At 44.7% G+C, this 13,522-nt stretch overlaps 1 protein-coding gene across 3 annotated transcripts in view; it reads left to right on the forward strand.

The window, feature by feature from the left end:
- ACVR1B (activin A receptor type 1B) overlaps positions 1-13,522 on the forward strand; it is a 34,969-nt gene that overhangs the window by 4,066 nt on the left and 17,381 nt on the right. For all 3 annotated transcript variants that reach the window (XM_027036206.2, XM_027036204.2, XM_053226275.1), the window contains exon 2: positions 12,613-12,852. In XM_027036206.2, the coding sequence (XP_026892007.1) occupies positions 12,613-12,852 (240 nt within the window). The remainder of the gene's footprint in view (positions 1-12,612; positions 12,853-13,522) is intronic.

Below are 13,522 nucleotides of genomic sequence, written 5' to 3' on the forward strand. Positions count from 1 at the left end.
TTACAGGAGGAGTTGATGTAAGGGGGTCTTATCTCATTTTCCTCTCCGTATTTCTAAAAAGCAAATCCTGGAGTCCCCTTTCTCGCCGGTCCCTCCGACGCCGGAAGTGCTGCTGGCATTGGTAGCCCATCAGCTCGGCCCGGCCTGGGAATGCCAAAGCCTTGGTCGGAATCAGCCCCTCAGACCCGCAGTGTGACCCACACCTCTCCCACTCTGTAGGCACTGCCTCATGGACACGTTCAAATACCTACCTACCTGCCTGCTCCTGGGGTTCGCTCTCCTCAGTTTCTCTCTCATGCACTTGGTTTGACCTGCGCTTAGGCTTCCAGAGGCACCATCCCTGCTCTTGCCTGTTCTCTCTGCCTGCTGGCTTCTCCGCCAAGTATAAATGTAACACCAAGCAAAAATGCTATTTCGGAGCGTATCTCTCTTTCCCTTACTCGGTAGAGCCGCCAGCATTTGGTTGAGCTGTGAAGTTTCCATCCCAGACCATCTTACCTGCTCTCTGGGTTTCAGAGACAGTGCCTCCTCGGGCAGCTCTGGTGTTCTTTTCGGTTTTCTTCTCTCTCCACTTCATCCCAAGCCTGCGCTTGTCTTGCTGAATACCTTGAACTTAGTGTGATGAAAGTAACTGCTCTTCCCTTTAAAAGTATCAATCACCCCTGATGTTTACACAATTACATATGGGAGATTTCTTTATTCATTAGGTTGGGTATGTGTGTGGAATGGTTCTTGGCTTGGGGAGATGATCCCAAGAGAACAAGAGAGATAAAAATCCCCGAATCCCTAACTGTCATGACAGTAGCAGTGGCTGAGACTGAAAATAAATAAGTAAACACAGTTCTCAGTCATGAGTGCTCCGGAGAAAATAAAACTGAATGATGTGCCAGATAGAGTGTGCTGTGAGCTACCATTTCACGTCTCTCTCAACTTCATGGTTTCATCTGTAAAACAAGGCTAATGTAGCCCAGTGTCTTTATTCATGGTACTTATGTTGTGTAAAGTTGACTGGAACACCGGATTAGCCAATACTGAACTACTGCTCCTAGGGGAAAGATGGCGTTAGGTTCCCGTGAGCCACTGGTCACCACATTTTCATCAGACAGTCAGTGCATAACCTTGCTAATGTGTGTGTTTCTGTTTAAAGACATCTTATTCAATATATAGTGTTGGTTCATTAGCCTTGAACTTGAGGCCAACAGTACCACAATGCAAGCCTGAGCAGTGCTTATCTGATACACATATTGTCTCCGTAAGGCACACCGCCGTCGTCTTGAACTTAGGAACGCTGGACAGCATCTTAGCACTACCCTTGGGGGCCGTTTTAAGTGGTGAAATCACCAACAGAAAAAAATGGCAGAAAGGGGAAAAGTGTGGCACAGAGTATACTATGAAAAGGACGCATATATATTTACCGTATGAAAGCTGGAGCAAAAAGACAGAGCGTCGTCCCCTTGTTCACCGTCAGCCGGGAACACGTGTGTCGGACGACTCACGTTTTTTACCACTCTGCACATGTGTGTGAATGCCAGTGAGAACGCCGAGAGTATTGATTTTGAGGTTACAAATAAATTTTAATGAGTATGGAACCTATGGATGACCTGTATTTCGTGAGAGCCATACAGATAATTGTGGCAGAGATAAAATTATATCGTGTGGAGTTCCAAGAATTCCTAAATGGTTTCACTGAACCAGAATTGAATATAGACAGAAGTCCCATTTACAGCCTGTAAATAAGCTAAATAAATATAGAGAGAGTACTACTCTAGTGATCTGAAGATGCCTTTAACACATACTTATTGAGCACCTACCATATGCCAGGCACTATCATAGGTGCTAGAGGTACAACAGTAGACTAAGGAAATAAAAATGCCTTCCTTCATGAAGCTTACCTTCTGGCAGGTCACGTGGACGATAAATAAAGATACTGTATAAGGTGATTCTGCCTACCATGCTCCACCCTCTGCCCCCTCCCCCCAAGATTTCCTGCCTTTGGAATATACCACCTTCCAGTTATTAAACATGAATCTAGGCACTGCTTTGAAAGGATTTTGTAGATGTAATTAAGGTCCCAAATCAGTTGATCTTCAACTAGGGAGACTGTCGTGGTAGACCTGACCTAACCATGCTGGCCCTTTGGAAGCACTTTTCTCAGCTGATTGCAGAAGAGGAAGTCGGAAGTGATCTGGCTGGTTTGGAAGAAAGTAAACATCCATGTGTGAACTGCCCATGGGGGCCACGTGGCCAGGAACTGCGGGCCAACTCCCAGAACTAAGAGTGGTCCCTGGCTATCAGCGAGGAGGGAAATAAGGACTTCAGGCTTCCATCCACAGGGCAGTGGAGTTTGCCAACAACCAGTGAGCTTGAAAGAGGTCCCAGCCCTGAATGAGAAGGCAGCCCTGGCCAACACCAGTCACGCTGTGTCTGGACTTGTGACCTACAGAATCTGTGAGATAGTAAATAAGTGGTGTTTGCAAAAATGTGTGCATGTGGTGGCTTAAATGGATATGTGAGGGGAAGGAAAGCAGGAAGGGAACTAGCTAGCCAGGATGGGTTCGAGGGGACTTGAGACCTGGTGCCCAGCCATGCTGGTGATGGACCTTGCGTGTGAAAAATTCTTTGACTGCATGTGGCTTTCGTCTACTGCCAGTTACCTTTTCCTAGATATTTGTGAGTGAGTGAGTGAGTGGAGGAGAGAGGAGATTATGGGTGCTTTGGAGATAAGTTTTTTAGGTGGTTGCAATGTTCGAGTTGAGGAATCTGAACTGAAGCATGTCTTTTTTTATTAAGCAGTTGTGGTGAACCTGCCTTGCCCTAGATCATCATGTGTTGTCTTGGTGTACATTTGTATATCACATTTTATATTTGTGGTCGATAAAATTGAATTGTAATAAGCATTCATTTCTAATATCCAGGATGAAGCTGAATGGTGAGAGGGGTACTGAAGAGTCTGTGCTTGCCCTTTAGAGGTTGACACACAAATTGACTTTCCTTCTTCTTCTTGTTGGAACAACCACAAAACTAGGAAGAGTTTAGACCCTTGTCACGCACCGGGACGGCAGAAGTGATAAGGGCATCTGGTTTACTGACCATTTACCATATACTCAAGGGTTACGCTAAGGACTTGTACACTTACTCTGTACAGCTGCTCTCTGAGCGCTCTTATCCCTGTTCTGCAGATGAAGGGACTGGGGCATGGAGAGGTTCAGTGCTGAGCTTGAGGTCTGTCAGACTCCAAAGCGTATGCTCTGCATCCTGTACTCTACCATATACTACGAGGACTGTGAAAGTAATTGGCTAACCAGTCTCTGCCTCCAGTCTCCCACTTGTCCTCCATGCTATTGCTGGGTTTAACTTTGGAGAGCATGCCCTCTGTATCTCATGGTTCTACTGCTTGTATGTGGCCTCCAGGATAACCCCCAGACCCTTAGCCGAGTATCACAGTGCATCTGATCTGGCCTGGTCTCCCTTACCATCCTTGTCTCTGGCTGGAACCTTGCGCCGGTCTGTTCGCTGTGGACCTAATATGCCTTGTGCTTTCCTTGGCCTTGGCCTTCTCTTCTTAGCCAAATCGACCCATCCTCCAGTGTGGGATCTTTGTCCTCTTGCCTTCCCCTGGTCGATGAGTCCATCCTCCTCTTTTGTCCATCCTGCTCCTCCCAACCTCCCAGACTCTGCCCCCTAAAAATTGATGCTAGGAACTGGCTTATTCTTGAAAGAAAATTTTTTTAATGTTTATTTATTTTTGAGAGACAGAGCATGAGCAGGGGAAGGGCAGAGAGAGAGGGAGACACAGAATCTGAAGCAGACTCTAAGCTGTGAGCTGTCAGCACAGAGCCTGATGTGGGGCTTGAACTCACAAAGCGCGAGATCATGACCTGAGCCAAAGTCAGATGCTTAACCGACTGAGTCACCCAGGTGCCCCGGAACTGGCTTATTCTTTATGTGGCTTTATCCTGTCACAGAGCCTTGCACATTTTAAGTAGTTAATAAGTTTGTTGAAGTGAATCCATTCGGTTCTTTTCCATCCTCTCAGCAATATCCTAGGTAAAATATTCCAGTTCTTCCCTGCTGTACTTCTAGTATCTCCTATATGTACAGTTTTTATCCTAGTCACTTAAAAATGCTACAGACATTTGTGAGTTACTTGGAACATGATAAGCTCTCTTCCTACCTCACCTCTTTCATCTTTGTTTTATTCTACCACCTACCCGTTTTATGCCAGCCAAATGCACTTGATCTCAGCCTCATTAGTTTTATTCTCAGCTCTGGCTGATTTTTTTCTCCTTCATTGTCCCAGTTGCCTGAAACCATTCCTATCCCTCTTCTCGCTCAGAACTGTGACGTGCACTGTCTCCTCTCCACTCATCCATAGTATAGGAAATAGGTCAGGGAGCAAATACAAAACACTCATAAATATCCTCCCCTGCCCTAATGAGCCACATGTACGTCTATTTCAGTACAACAAGGAAAGAAAACAGAATGATTTTGTATGTTTGTTATAAACTGTAGGTGAAGGAGAAGTATCCAGTTACTAGTAGATATTCTGAACATGACAGCTGAGTCCATACGCTTCGCTCCTAGGAACACCGGGCACGCTCTGTAGTAACGATGCCACTCAATCCAGTTTTACCTTGACATTTTCCTGGGCAGCAGGTGGGCCCTTGTAGATACTCAGGTATTTACAGTCAGCCATAAATTAAGCTGCAATGACAGGTCTCCTTAGCATAAACATCAAACGTCTCTTTTGAGTGAGAACAAAGCTTTCATTCTCTAGACCTGAGGCTTAGGGGTGAACTTGTTTAAACAGCTCTCTAAGGTTGGGTTTGTCTCCAAGTAGAATGTCAGCAAGGCAGTTGGTAGAATAGATATAGTGTGGAGCTGGCTTTTCAAACACCTTTCTCTTATGCAAACCCCATTCTGAGACCTTTCCCAGATTGGAATTAAATACCAAGCTTATCAAGTGTCTTATTGTTAAATCTCTGGGTTTTTTCCCTCCTCCTACAAATGACTTCCTTTATTAAGTCAGTTACATTTTTTTCATAAGTGCTTTTTACCAGTATATGTTTTGTTTTTTTTTAGGTACTACCCAACTACACATGTAAAACTTGACTTTGTTTTGGCTCTTGGATACTTGAGAGTTTTTGTTTTGCTTTAATGTGTTTTTAAATCTAATTTTGATGATGGTGAAGGGTGAAAGTGTAACTTGGGTCTTTTTTACCAACCAGTAGCAGCAGCTGATTGCTTTACTTCAACACTGCAAGATTTTTCTACTTAGGTTAGAGTTGTGGCTGCTGGTATGTTGTCAGTTCCCAGTTGTTGTCCCCCGTCACTCCCTGCCAGGAGAACCAAACGTTATCTCGATTTTGTGACAGTTTAGTGCCAGACACCTCCATTTTTTTAACCTGATTCAGGATTTTCCCAAACATTTGGGCAGTTGACTAGATCAGAAGTTACTAAACACCGGTTTTCTTCTTTCTTTGTCTTTTTCCTTTGTTTTTTTCAAGCAGTGGAGTTCTTTTAAGAGTACACACGTAGAGGGGCACCTGGGTGGCGCAGTCGGTTAAGCGTCCGACTTCAGCCAGGTCACGATCTCGCGGTCCGTGAGTTCGAGCCCCGCGTCAGGCTCTGGGCTGATGGCTCAGAGCCTGGAGCCTGTTTCCGATTCTGTGTCTCCCTCTCTCTCTGCCCCTCCCCCCTTCATGCTCTGTCTCTCTCTGTCCCAAAAATAAATAAATGTTGAAAAAAAAAATTAAAAAAAAAAAAGAGTACACACGTAGAAACGTATGTATGTGGATGGTAAAAGCCACTGTGGCAGAGCCCCCCCCTTCCCTCTCAGATTATTAGGCTGAGATTTATTAAGCCCAGTGCTATTTGCTAGACGCCAGTGAGAAAAGGCGAAGCAAAGCAGGACAGTGCTTCCTCCCTCGTGGAGCTCAGAGGTTGCTGGTACATCTTGGAGAGCATGGGGGCTCAGGAAGGATACAATCTGAAGAACACTATACCTCCAGTTTTCTTTTTCTTTTCTTTTTTTTAAATTTGTTTAATCTTTGCACCAAATGTGGGGCTCAAACTCATGACTCCAAGATCAGCCATTGCATGCTCTACTGACTGAGCCAGCCAGGCGCCCCCACTTTTAACCATTTTAATATATATGTTTTTAACATTTATTTATTCTTGAGAGAAAGAGACAGAGTACGACCATCATCAGTGCTGTTAAGTAACCTCATAACCTTCTGCAAGCCGTGACCACTATCTGGTTCTGGAACTTTTTACCCCAAAGGAAACCCGGTAACCCATTAAGCAGTAACTTCCCTTCCTCCTTTCCATACTACCCCCAGCCCCTGTCAACCACTAATGTCCTTTCTGGATATTTAATATCATTGAAACCGTACGGTATGGGGCTGCTTTCACTTAACGTAGTGTTTTCAAAGTTCATTCATATTGGGGCACTTGGGTGTCTGAGTTGGTTAAGCATCCGACTCTTGATTTCAGCTCAGGTCATGACTTCGCTGTTCCTGAAGTTGGGCCCACACTGGTCTCTGGGGTAACACTGTGGAGCCCACTTGGGGTTCTCTCTCCCTTTCTCTTGCCCCTCCCCCTCTTGGACGTGCGCCTGTGCGTGCCCGCTCAAAAACAAACAAGTAATAAGTAACTAAAGAAAGAAAGAAAGAAAGAAAGGAAAGAAATAAAATAAAAATAAATAAAATTTTAAAAATAAATAAAAAAAGAAAGTTCATATTGTAGTGTATATCAATAGTTTATGCATTTTTATGGCTGGATGATACACCACGTTTTGTTTTTTCGCTCATTGACAGACATCTGGGTTGTTTCCACCTTTTGACTATATGCACAGTGCTATTATGAACATTCATGTATAAGTTTTTATTTGAACACTTGTTTTCAGTCTTTTGGTGATATACCTAGGGTTGGAATTGCTGGGTTATATGGTAATTGAGTGTTTAATTGACGGAGGAACCATCAAACTTTTCCACAGTGACTACACCGTCTTATGATCCTACTGGCAAAGTATGATATAAGGGTTCTGGTTTCTCGGAATCTTCACCAACACTTGTTATTTTTCCTTTTCTTAACGGCCTTCCTAGTGGGCGTGCAGTGGTGTCTCACTGTGGTTTTGATTTTCATTTTCATTTAAAATTCATTTGCGTCTGAGATGATGTTGAACATCTTTTCATGTGCTTTTTGGCTATTTGTGTATCTTTTTTGGAGAATTGTCTATTTAAGTCCTTTGCCCATTTTTTATTCTGTGTTGTTATGAGTTCTTTTTGTAATCATTCTGAATACTAGACCATTATTAGATATGTGATTTACAAATATTTTTTCCCATTCCATAGCTGTCTTTACATTCTCTTGATAGTTTCCTTTGATTTACAGTTTTTAATTTTGATGAAGGCCAGTTTATCTGGTTTTCTTTTGTTGCTTGTGCAGTTGGTGTCCTATCGAAGGTACCGTTGCTAAATCCAAAGTCATGAAGTTTACCCCTGTTTTCCTTTATAAAGTTTTAGAAGTTTTAGAATGTAAGTTATAGTTTGTATATTTAAGTTGTTGATCCATTTGGAGTTAATTTTTGTGTCCAGTGTGAAGAAAGGGCCGACATCATTCTTCTGCATGTGGGTATCCAGTTGTCCAGCACCAAGTGTTGAAGACTAGTTTTTCCTCTTAAATGTTCCAGACATTCTTATCAAAAATCAGCCGATCACAGATGTATAGGTTTGTTTCTGGACTCTTAGTTCTATTTCTTTGATTTGTATCTATACCTTTTTTTTTTTTTAAGTGTATTTATTTTGTGAGAGAGTGCACGGTTGCGTGCAGCATGCAAGTGGGGGAGGGGCAGAGAGAGGAAGAGAGAGAATCCCAAGCAGGCTCCGTGCCGTCAGTGTGGAGCTGCACCTGCAGCCCGATCCCATGAACCGTGAGATCATGATATGAACTGAAATCAAGAGTCAGATGCTTACCCGACTGAGCCCCTCAGGCGCCCCTTGCGTGTCTATACTTAATGACAGTACCACACTGTTTTGGTTGCTGTGGCTTTGTAGTAAGTTTGGAAATCAGGAAGTGTGAGTCCTCCAACTTTGTTCTTTTTATTCCCCCCAAGATCATTTTGGCTATTTAGGATCACAGAGTTGTAGTCTTTGTTCTATCCTAAGGAGGCTGTTGGAGGATTTGGATAAGGTCCAGAGAAGATTAATTAAAATAATCATGGGTTGTAATAGGCTATTCTTATCAGTTTGGTCTGTCTGACGGATGCTGTCATCTGGAAGGAGGAGGGCCAAGAGGCAGTTTATGATCAAGTCGCAAGATCATGAAGAGAAAGGGCTATGCCAGCTGATTTCGGCACTATGTTGGCTACTATAAAAGTAGAAGGTGAGCCCAGTGAGGTTTGAAAGAGGCAAGCTTAGTGTGCCCAAACAGGGCAGTGCTCCATTCTAGTACAAAATTGATGAAGCTTATTATAATTCCCCAAGGAGCAGTTGATATAAGCTAAAAATCATAAATCCTGTCGCTTTAAAGCATTTTAGAACATTTGTGGACCTTTATCTACCTGGACAAATGTGGCCGTTTTGTGGCTCACTTCTTACCTTTTGAGGTTGGTGGTACCACCCTGCACGCCCCCCTACCCTGTCCCCTGGAGATGCAGTCTAGGGCAGAATAGCGGGCTGAGTGGCCGTGAGTCCATGCCTGTATGGTGGCGCTTGGGAATTCCCATGAGCCACACCCTTGCTGCGTGTCCTCCCCGTGTAGGCCAGCGGGTCAGAGAGAGAAGACCCAACCCCAGTGTCCTGCCTGCGGTGGGATTGTCTTTGCTGAGAGCTGGCCATGTCAGTGTCTCTATAACATGCACCTAGACAGAGGCTGCTCAAGTTGGGACTTGTTGGTCTTCCGCCAAACACAGCCTCTCTCATGAATCAAATTTGCATCTACATCCTCCCACATACCACCTTCTCATCATATTTTAGAGCCACGTTCAAATCTCGCTTAGGTGGTTTTGTCTTTAGTTCCGGTTTGACTGACTTGTTTATAACAAAATGCTGGGCTAGTGAGACTGTCGTTCTGACCACTTTTTAACTTGGTTGTGTCTAGAGTGATTTTGATACTCCTCTGTGATTGGTTTTCCAAATTGTGTCATTCCTACTACATAACTCTTTGGTTATGGAATACGGAAGAGTTTTAGGTATGTATGTATTGTTTATATGCGCGCGTGTAGACTGATTTAACCTGATGAGTCACTGTGAAGTAGGTTATAAAGGGCTATTAGCATTCATTAGTCCAGATTTAGCTTTTCAAAGAAATCATGATTAGGTTTGTGATTTAGTGTACTGTACGTTTACAGTAAATTCAGGTATTTTTATAATTTTATTATCACTTATTTTGAAAAACGAACATTAACGCAAGACTAGCCCTAATGTCTGTCTTTAAAGTTCAGGAAAAAGTATATAACATTTAAAGCACCACTTCCCATTGTTGAATCAGTGATTCAGACAGTGTGAATTTAAAAACAAACTGGATTCAGATTTCAGCTGGAGGATGTAGAGGTCATCTAGTTCACTCCCTTCTTTCTGGTCAGTCATGAGGAAAGTGAGGTTCAGGGAGGTTAAATGACTTGCCCAATGCCACACGACTAGTTACTGGCAGAGCTGAGACCAGAACAGCAGTTTCTTGCTTTGCCTGCTGTGGTCTTACTGTATGTAACTTGCCACTTCCTAATTAGTGGTTAAAGAGACACGTTTGTGCGTGTGTGTGTGTTTGACTTTTACATTGAGAGGAGAGATTAAAATTTACTGAACGCCTATTTGCTAAGCACTTTTGAAATGTATTATTTCATATAGTTCTACATAGTCCTGTAAAATAATTATTAACAGCCCACTTTACAGATTAGGAAACCAGGGTGCTCCAGGTCATGTGATTAATGTTAGCGCTGGTATTTGAGCTTGGCTCTTTCTGACCTGTGCCTGCCATGATACCCTGCTGTGGCTCTACTGATAGTAACTGAAACCTTTTCAGGGGTGTGGGCAGTAGTGATGGTTATCTTAAAATCCATCTTTTTCAGACTTCTCCCTCACTCTGTAAAATGTATAGATGTACACAGATGTGCGCAGGGAGAGTCTTTCTCAGAATACTCACAGCACTTAGCGGATGTTTGGCTAATCTTCATACCATCTCTGTAAGATAAATGGTATTTTCTGGTTAGGCAGCTGAGGCTCAGATAGATTCAGGGACTTGCCTAAGTCCTTATCACGAACCCGCATGGCCCCGCTCCCAGTTCCGTTCTTCGTCCCGTCTCACATAGATTTCACCACTTTTGTTCTTTCCTGTCTTACACCAAGATTGTTTAAGTACTTCCCAAAAATAATGAGCCACGTGTGGGTGTGTTCGTTCTCCAGAATGAATCACTGTGAAAGAGGCCGTGAACCAACGAAGGGAGAATAAATATCTGGAATCAGAGACTCTTGGCTCTCCTGTCTAATTGACAGACTCAGAAGTGAGCTTTTTTTCAAAAGGCGGCTACGGGTCTGGCCTGTGTGTCCCACTGTGCTCAGAATAGCCCTCTTGGAGTTGTTCGTTTTCCCTTCTTGCTTCCCAAAATAGCCCAATGCTGTTCTCTGTGCTGGATGTCACGGCACATGTATTGAGAGGTGTGCGCTCCACGGGGAACCCCGTTGTGCCTGAATGTCCACACCAAGGGGAGGGGCAGTAGCTTTCTTGGATTACCGGTCAGGACTCCGGTGTGAGTAGAAGAGGTTTGGCTCGAGTATTCAGAGAGTTGCGGAAGTAAATTTCAGCTGGCAAGAATAAAAGGGGAAGCAAATAAAGGCATTTGGGGGAAAACGAGGAGAGTTCTTCGTCTTTCCTGTGTCTAAAAAGGGTTGGAATCGAAGTTTAGGAAGAACTTACTTTTAAAATTCCTTTTATGATTTGGATCCTAGTCTAAAGGGTACCTGCTTTAAACTTCCTGCCCTTAAAATAGAACGCTACTCTTACCCTTCAGCAGGTAGCTGCGTGCTTTGGAATTCCTCCCAGAAGAAAGGGCTTTGATCGAAGGCCTTACGGTAGAGGATCCACAGCGGCCGTTTACCTGTCAGTGTGTGGGTGCGCTCTGCTTTGTTTCCTTGGGTGGGAATGGCGAGGTATCGCGTCATTTATAGAAAGCCTGGGGAAGGGGGCTTGGACACTGAGATATTTAGAATCGGTCTTTGGAACTGAAAAGCCGAGAGATGCCTTCTAGTGTATTGCAGGAAGAGACAAAGATAGACTGTTTACAGCCTGAAGGGGTAAGTTACAACAGGCTAGTTTTTCATGGGATTGGTCGTAAATGTCTCTTCTCTAGGGGCTTCGGTTTGAATATATTCCCACCTGGTAGCCAGATATTATTCACTGAGTGTCCAGTCCAAGACTTGGGTGGGCTCTGCCACCTCCATTCCCTGATGGGTGGGCACTTCATTCGGCACTAAGTCCCAACCTAAGTGTCCTAGTGGCCACAGCCGCACTCCCGCTGGTTCCAAGAGGTCAGGGCTAGGTTAGGCCCATGAGAGACAGTGTTGGGGAGAACCAACTGCTGCTGTCTGTGCTATTCTTGTTAGATGGATAAATAAAGGATTTCAGATTCCAGGGCTGCTGAACTGGCTTTCAGAGGCGCCAAATTCATTTACAGTAATTTCCTGTCAACAGGGCACACTTATGTATAAAACACACCCAGCAGAACTCATTAGTCCCAGAGATGATTGCATACACTGCCTATTTGGAAAGATGGATGGGTGGGTGGGTGGATGGATGGATGGATGGATGGATGGATATTATATTTTAAATGTGATATCCAGGGGCCTTCCAGAGTAGGTTGAATTTATTGAACACATTTTATATATTAGCTCATTTCATCCTCACAATAACTTGATGAGGAGGGCATTAATATCGTCTTTGGAGGTTATTCTTTTTGTCCCTCATGAGAGGTGCACCTGCCATGGACTAAAGGGAAGAGGAGGATGTTGGACTAGTGGGCGGGAAGCGTTTCAAAGGAAGTGATGGTTAAGCTGAATTTTAGAGGATTTGTGAGAAGTAGCCAGGAAAAAAAGCATTGCAGCAAAAGAATGTGTGAGAGCATGCATACTGCATTCAGAAAACGGTGGGCATGCCTAATGCTGGAGAAAGGAGATGGGGTCGGTGAGCCATTGTCAAGTGAGGAAGCCTGGATGGTTTGGGGTGGGGCAGGAGGTGGTGGCCTGTGTCTTCCAAGGGGAAGGTACCTTCCTCTAGTCCTCAGGCGTCTATTTAAAGGAAAGCTTCTTTCCCAGCCACAAAATAATGTGTGATAAGTCTAAGGCAAAGTTCAAAAGGTCCTTTCTCTGTTTCTCACAGGCATAAGATAGGGAGGACACTTAGAAGAAAATGGTAGGGCTTGCAAGCCTGCTTTCTGCACTGAATAAACAGGTGAAAAGTTTGAGCTCCTGTTGACGGTGTCCTCTTTCTGGCCCTCTCTCTATAAAAGCTCCTTATTTGGGAACATCCAGTATGCTAAAGGATTATGTTCTAAGTCTGGAAAGGGACCTAGGATAGGATCTCACCGTTAATGTCACCGTATTCCCAAATTTCCTGCAGCTCTGCAGTGTGCATGTACCAGCTGCCTCCAGGCCAACTACACGTGTGAAACAGATGGGGCCTGCATGGTTTCCATTTTCAACCTGGATGGGATGGAGCACCACGTGCGCACCTGCATCCCCAAAGTGGAGCTGGTCCCCGCCGGGAAACCCTTCTACTGCCTCAGCTCTGAGGACCTCCGCAACACCCACTGCTGCTATACTGACTTCTGCAACAGGATTGACCTTAGGGTGCCCAGTGGTGAGTGGACACCCTTGTTGGACTATTGGCTCATCCTGGAGGTAGGGCACCCCTGTCATTTCGTCCTTCTCTACTCTTCCCTAATCCCTTTGTTTGATGATAGGTAAAGGTACCTTTTTGATGTTCCCTAAGGTGACAAGGGGATAGGATTCTTCCCAGGTCAGATTTGTAGATAAGAGGTTGAGGGAGGCAGACTGTCAAGGTTGTCCCAGAGGTGGAAGCTGCGCTTTGGAGACTGGCTGAGCAGCCATGGGCAGCTGGTGAGGGGTGGGAGAGCCAGGCAGGGATCCCCATGGAAAGGTATGTGAAGGCAGCTGCTGGGTGAGGGTGATGGCGGGATGGGAAGAGAGGCTGGAGTTGGAAGAGAAGGACAGCGATCCAGGCTGGGAAGTTTTAGGTGGCACCCCTTTGCAAATGTGCCATTTAGAAGGCATTACTGGGGAGATCGGAGGAGGGGGTACTTAAGGCTGCAGAGCTTAGCACAGCTGTCACGAGTGGAGGCACAGAACCTGGTGTCTGTCTGGGACACTGAGGCGGGATAGGCCCGTGAAAGGCAGGCGGTGACACAGTGCCTTGTGAGCGTGATTGCTGAAAAGGGCCCCTTCACTGGAGAGGTTTGCATTTGAGAACATCAGGCAGACACATAGCCCAGTGAGACCTGGGAGATCGA

Source organism: Acinonyx jubatus, chromosome B4, assembly GCF_027475565.1.
Source record: "Acinonyx jubatus isolate Ajub_Pintada_27869175 chromosome B4, VMU_Ajub_asm_v1.0, whole genome shotgun sequence".
NCBI lineage: Eukaryota > Metazoa > Chordata > Mammalia > Carnivora > Felidae > Acinonyx > Acinonyx jubatus.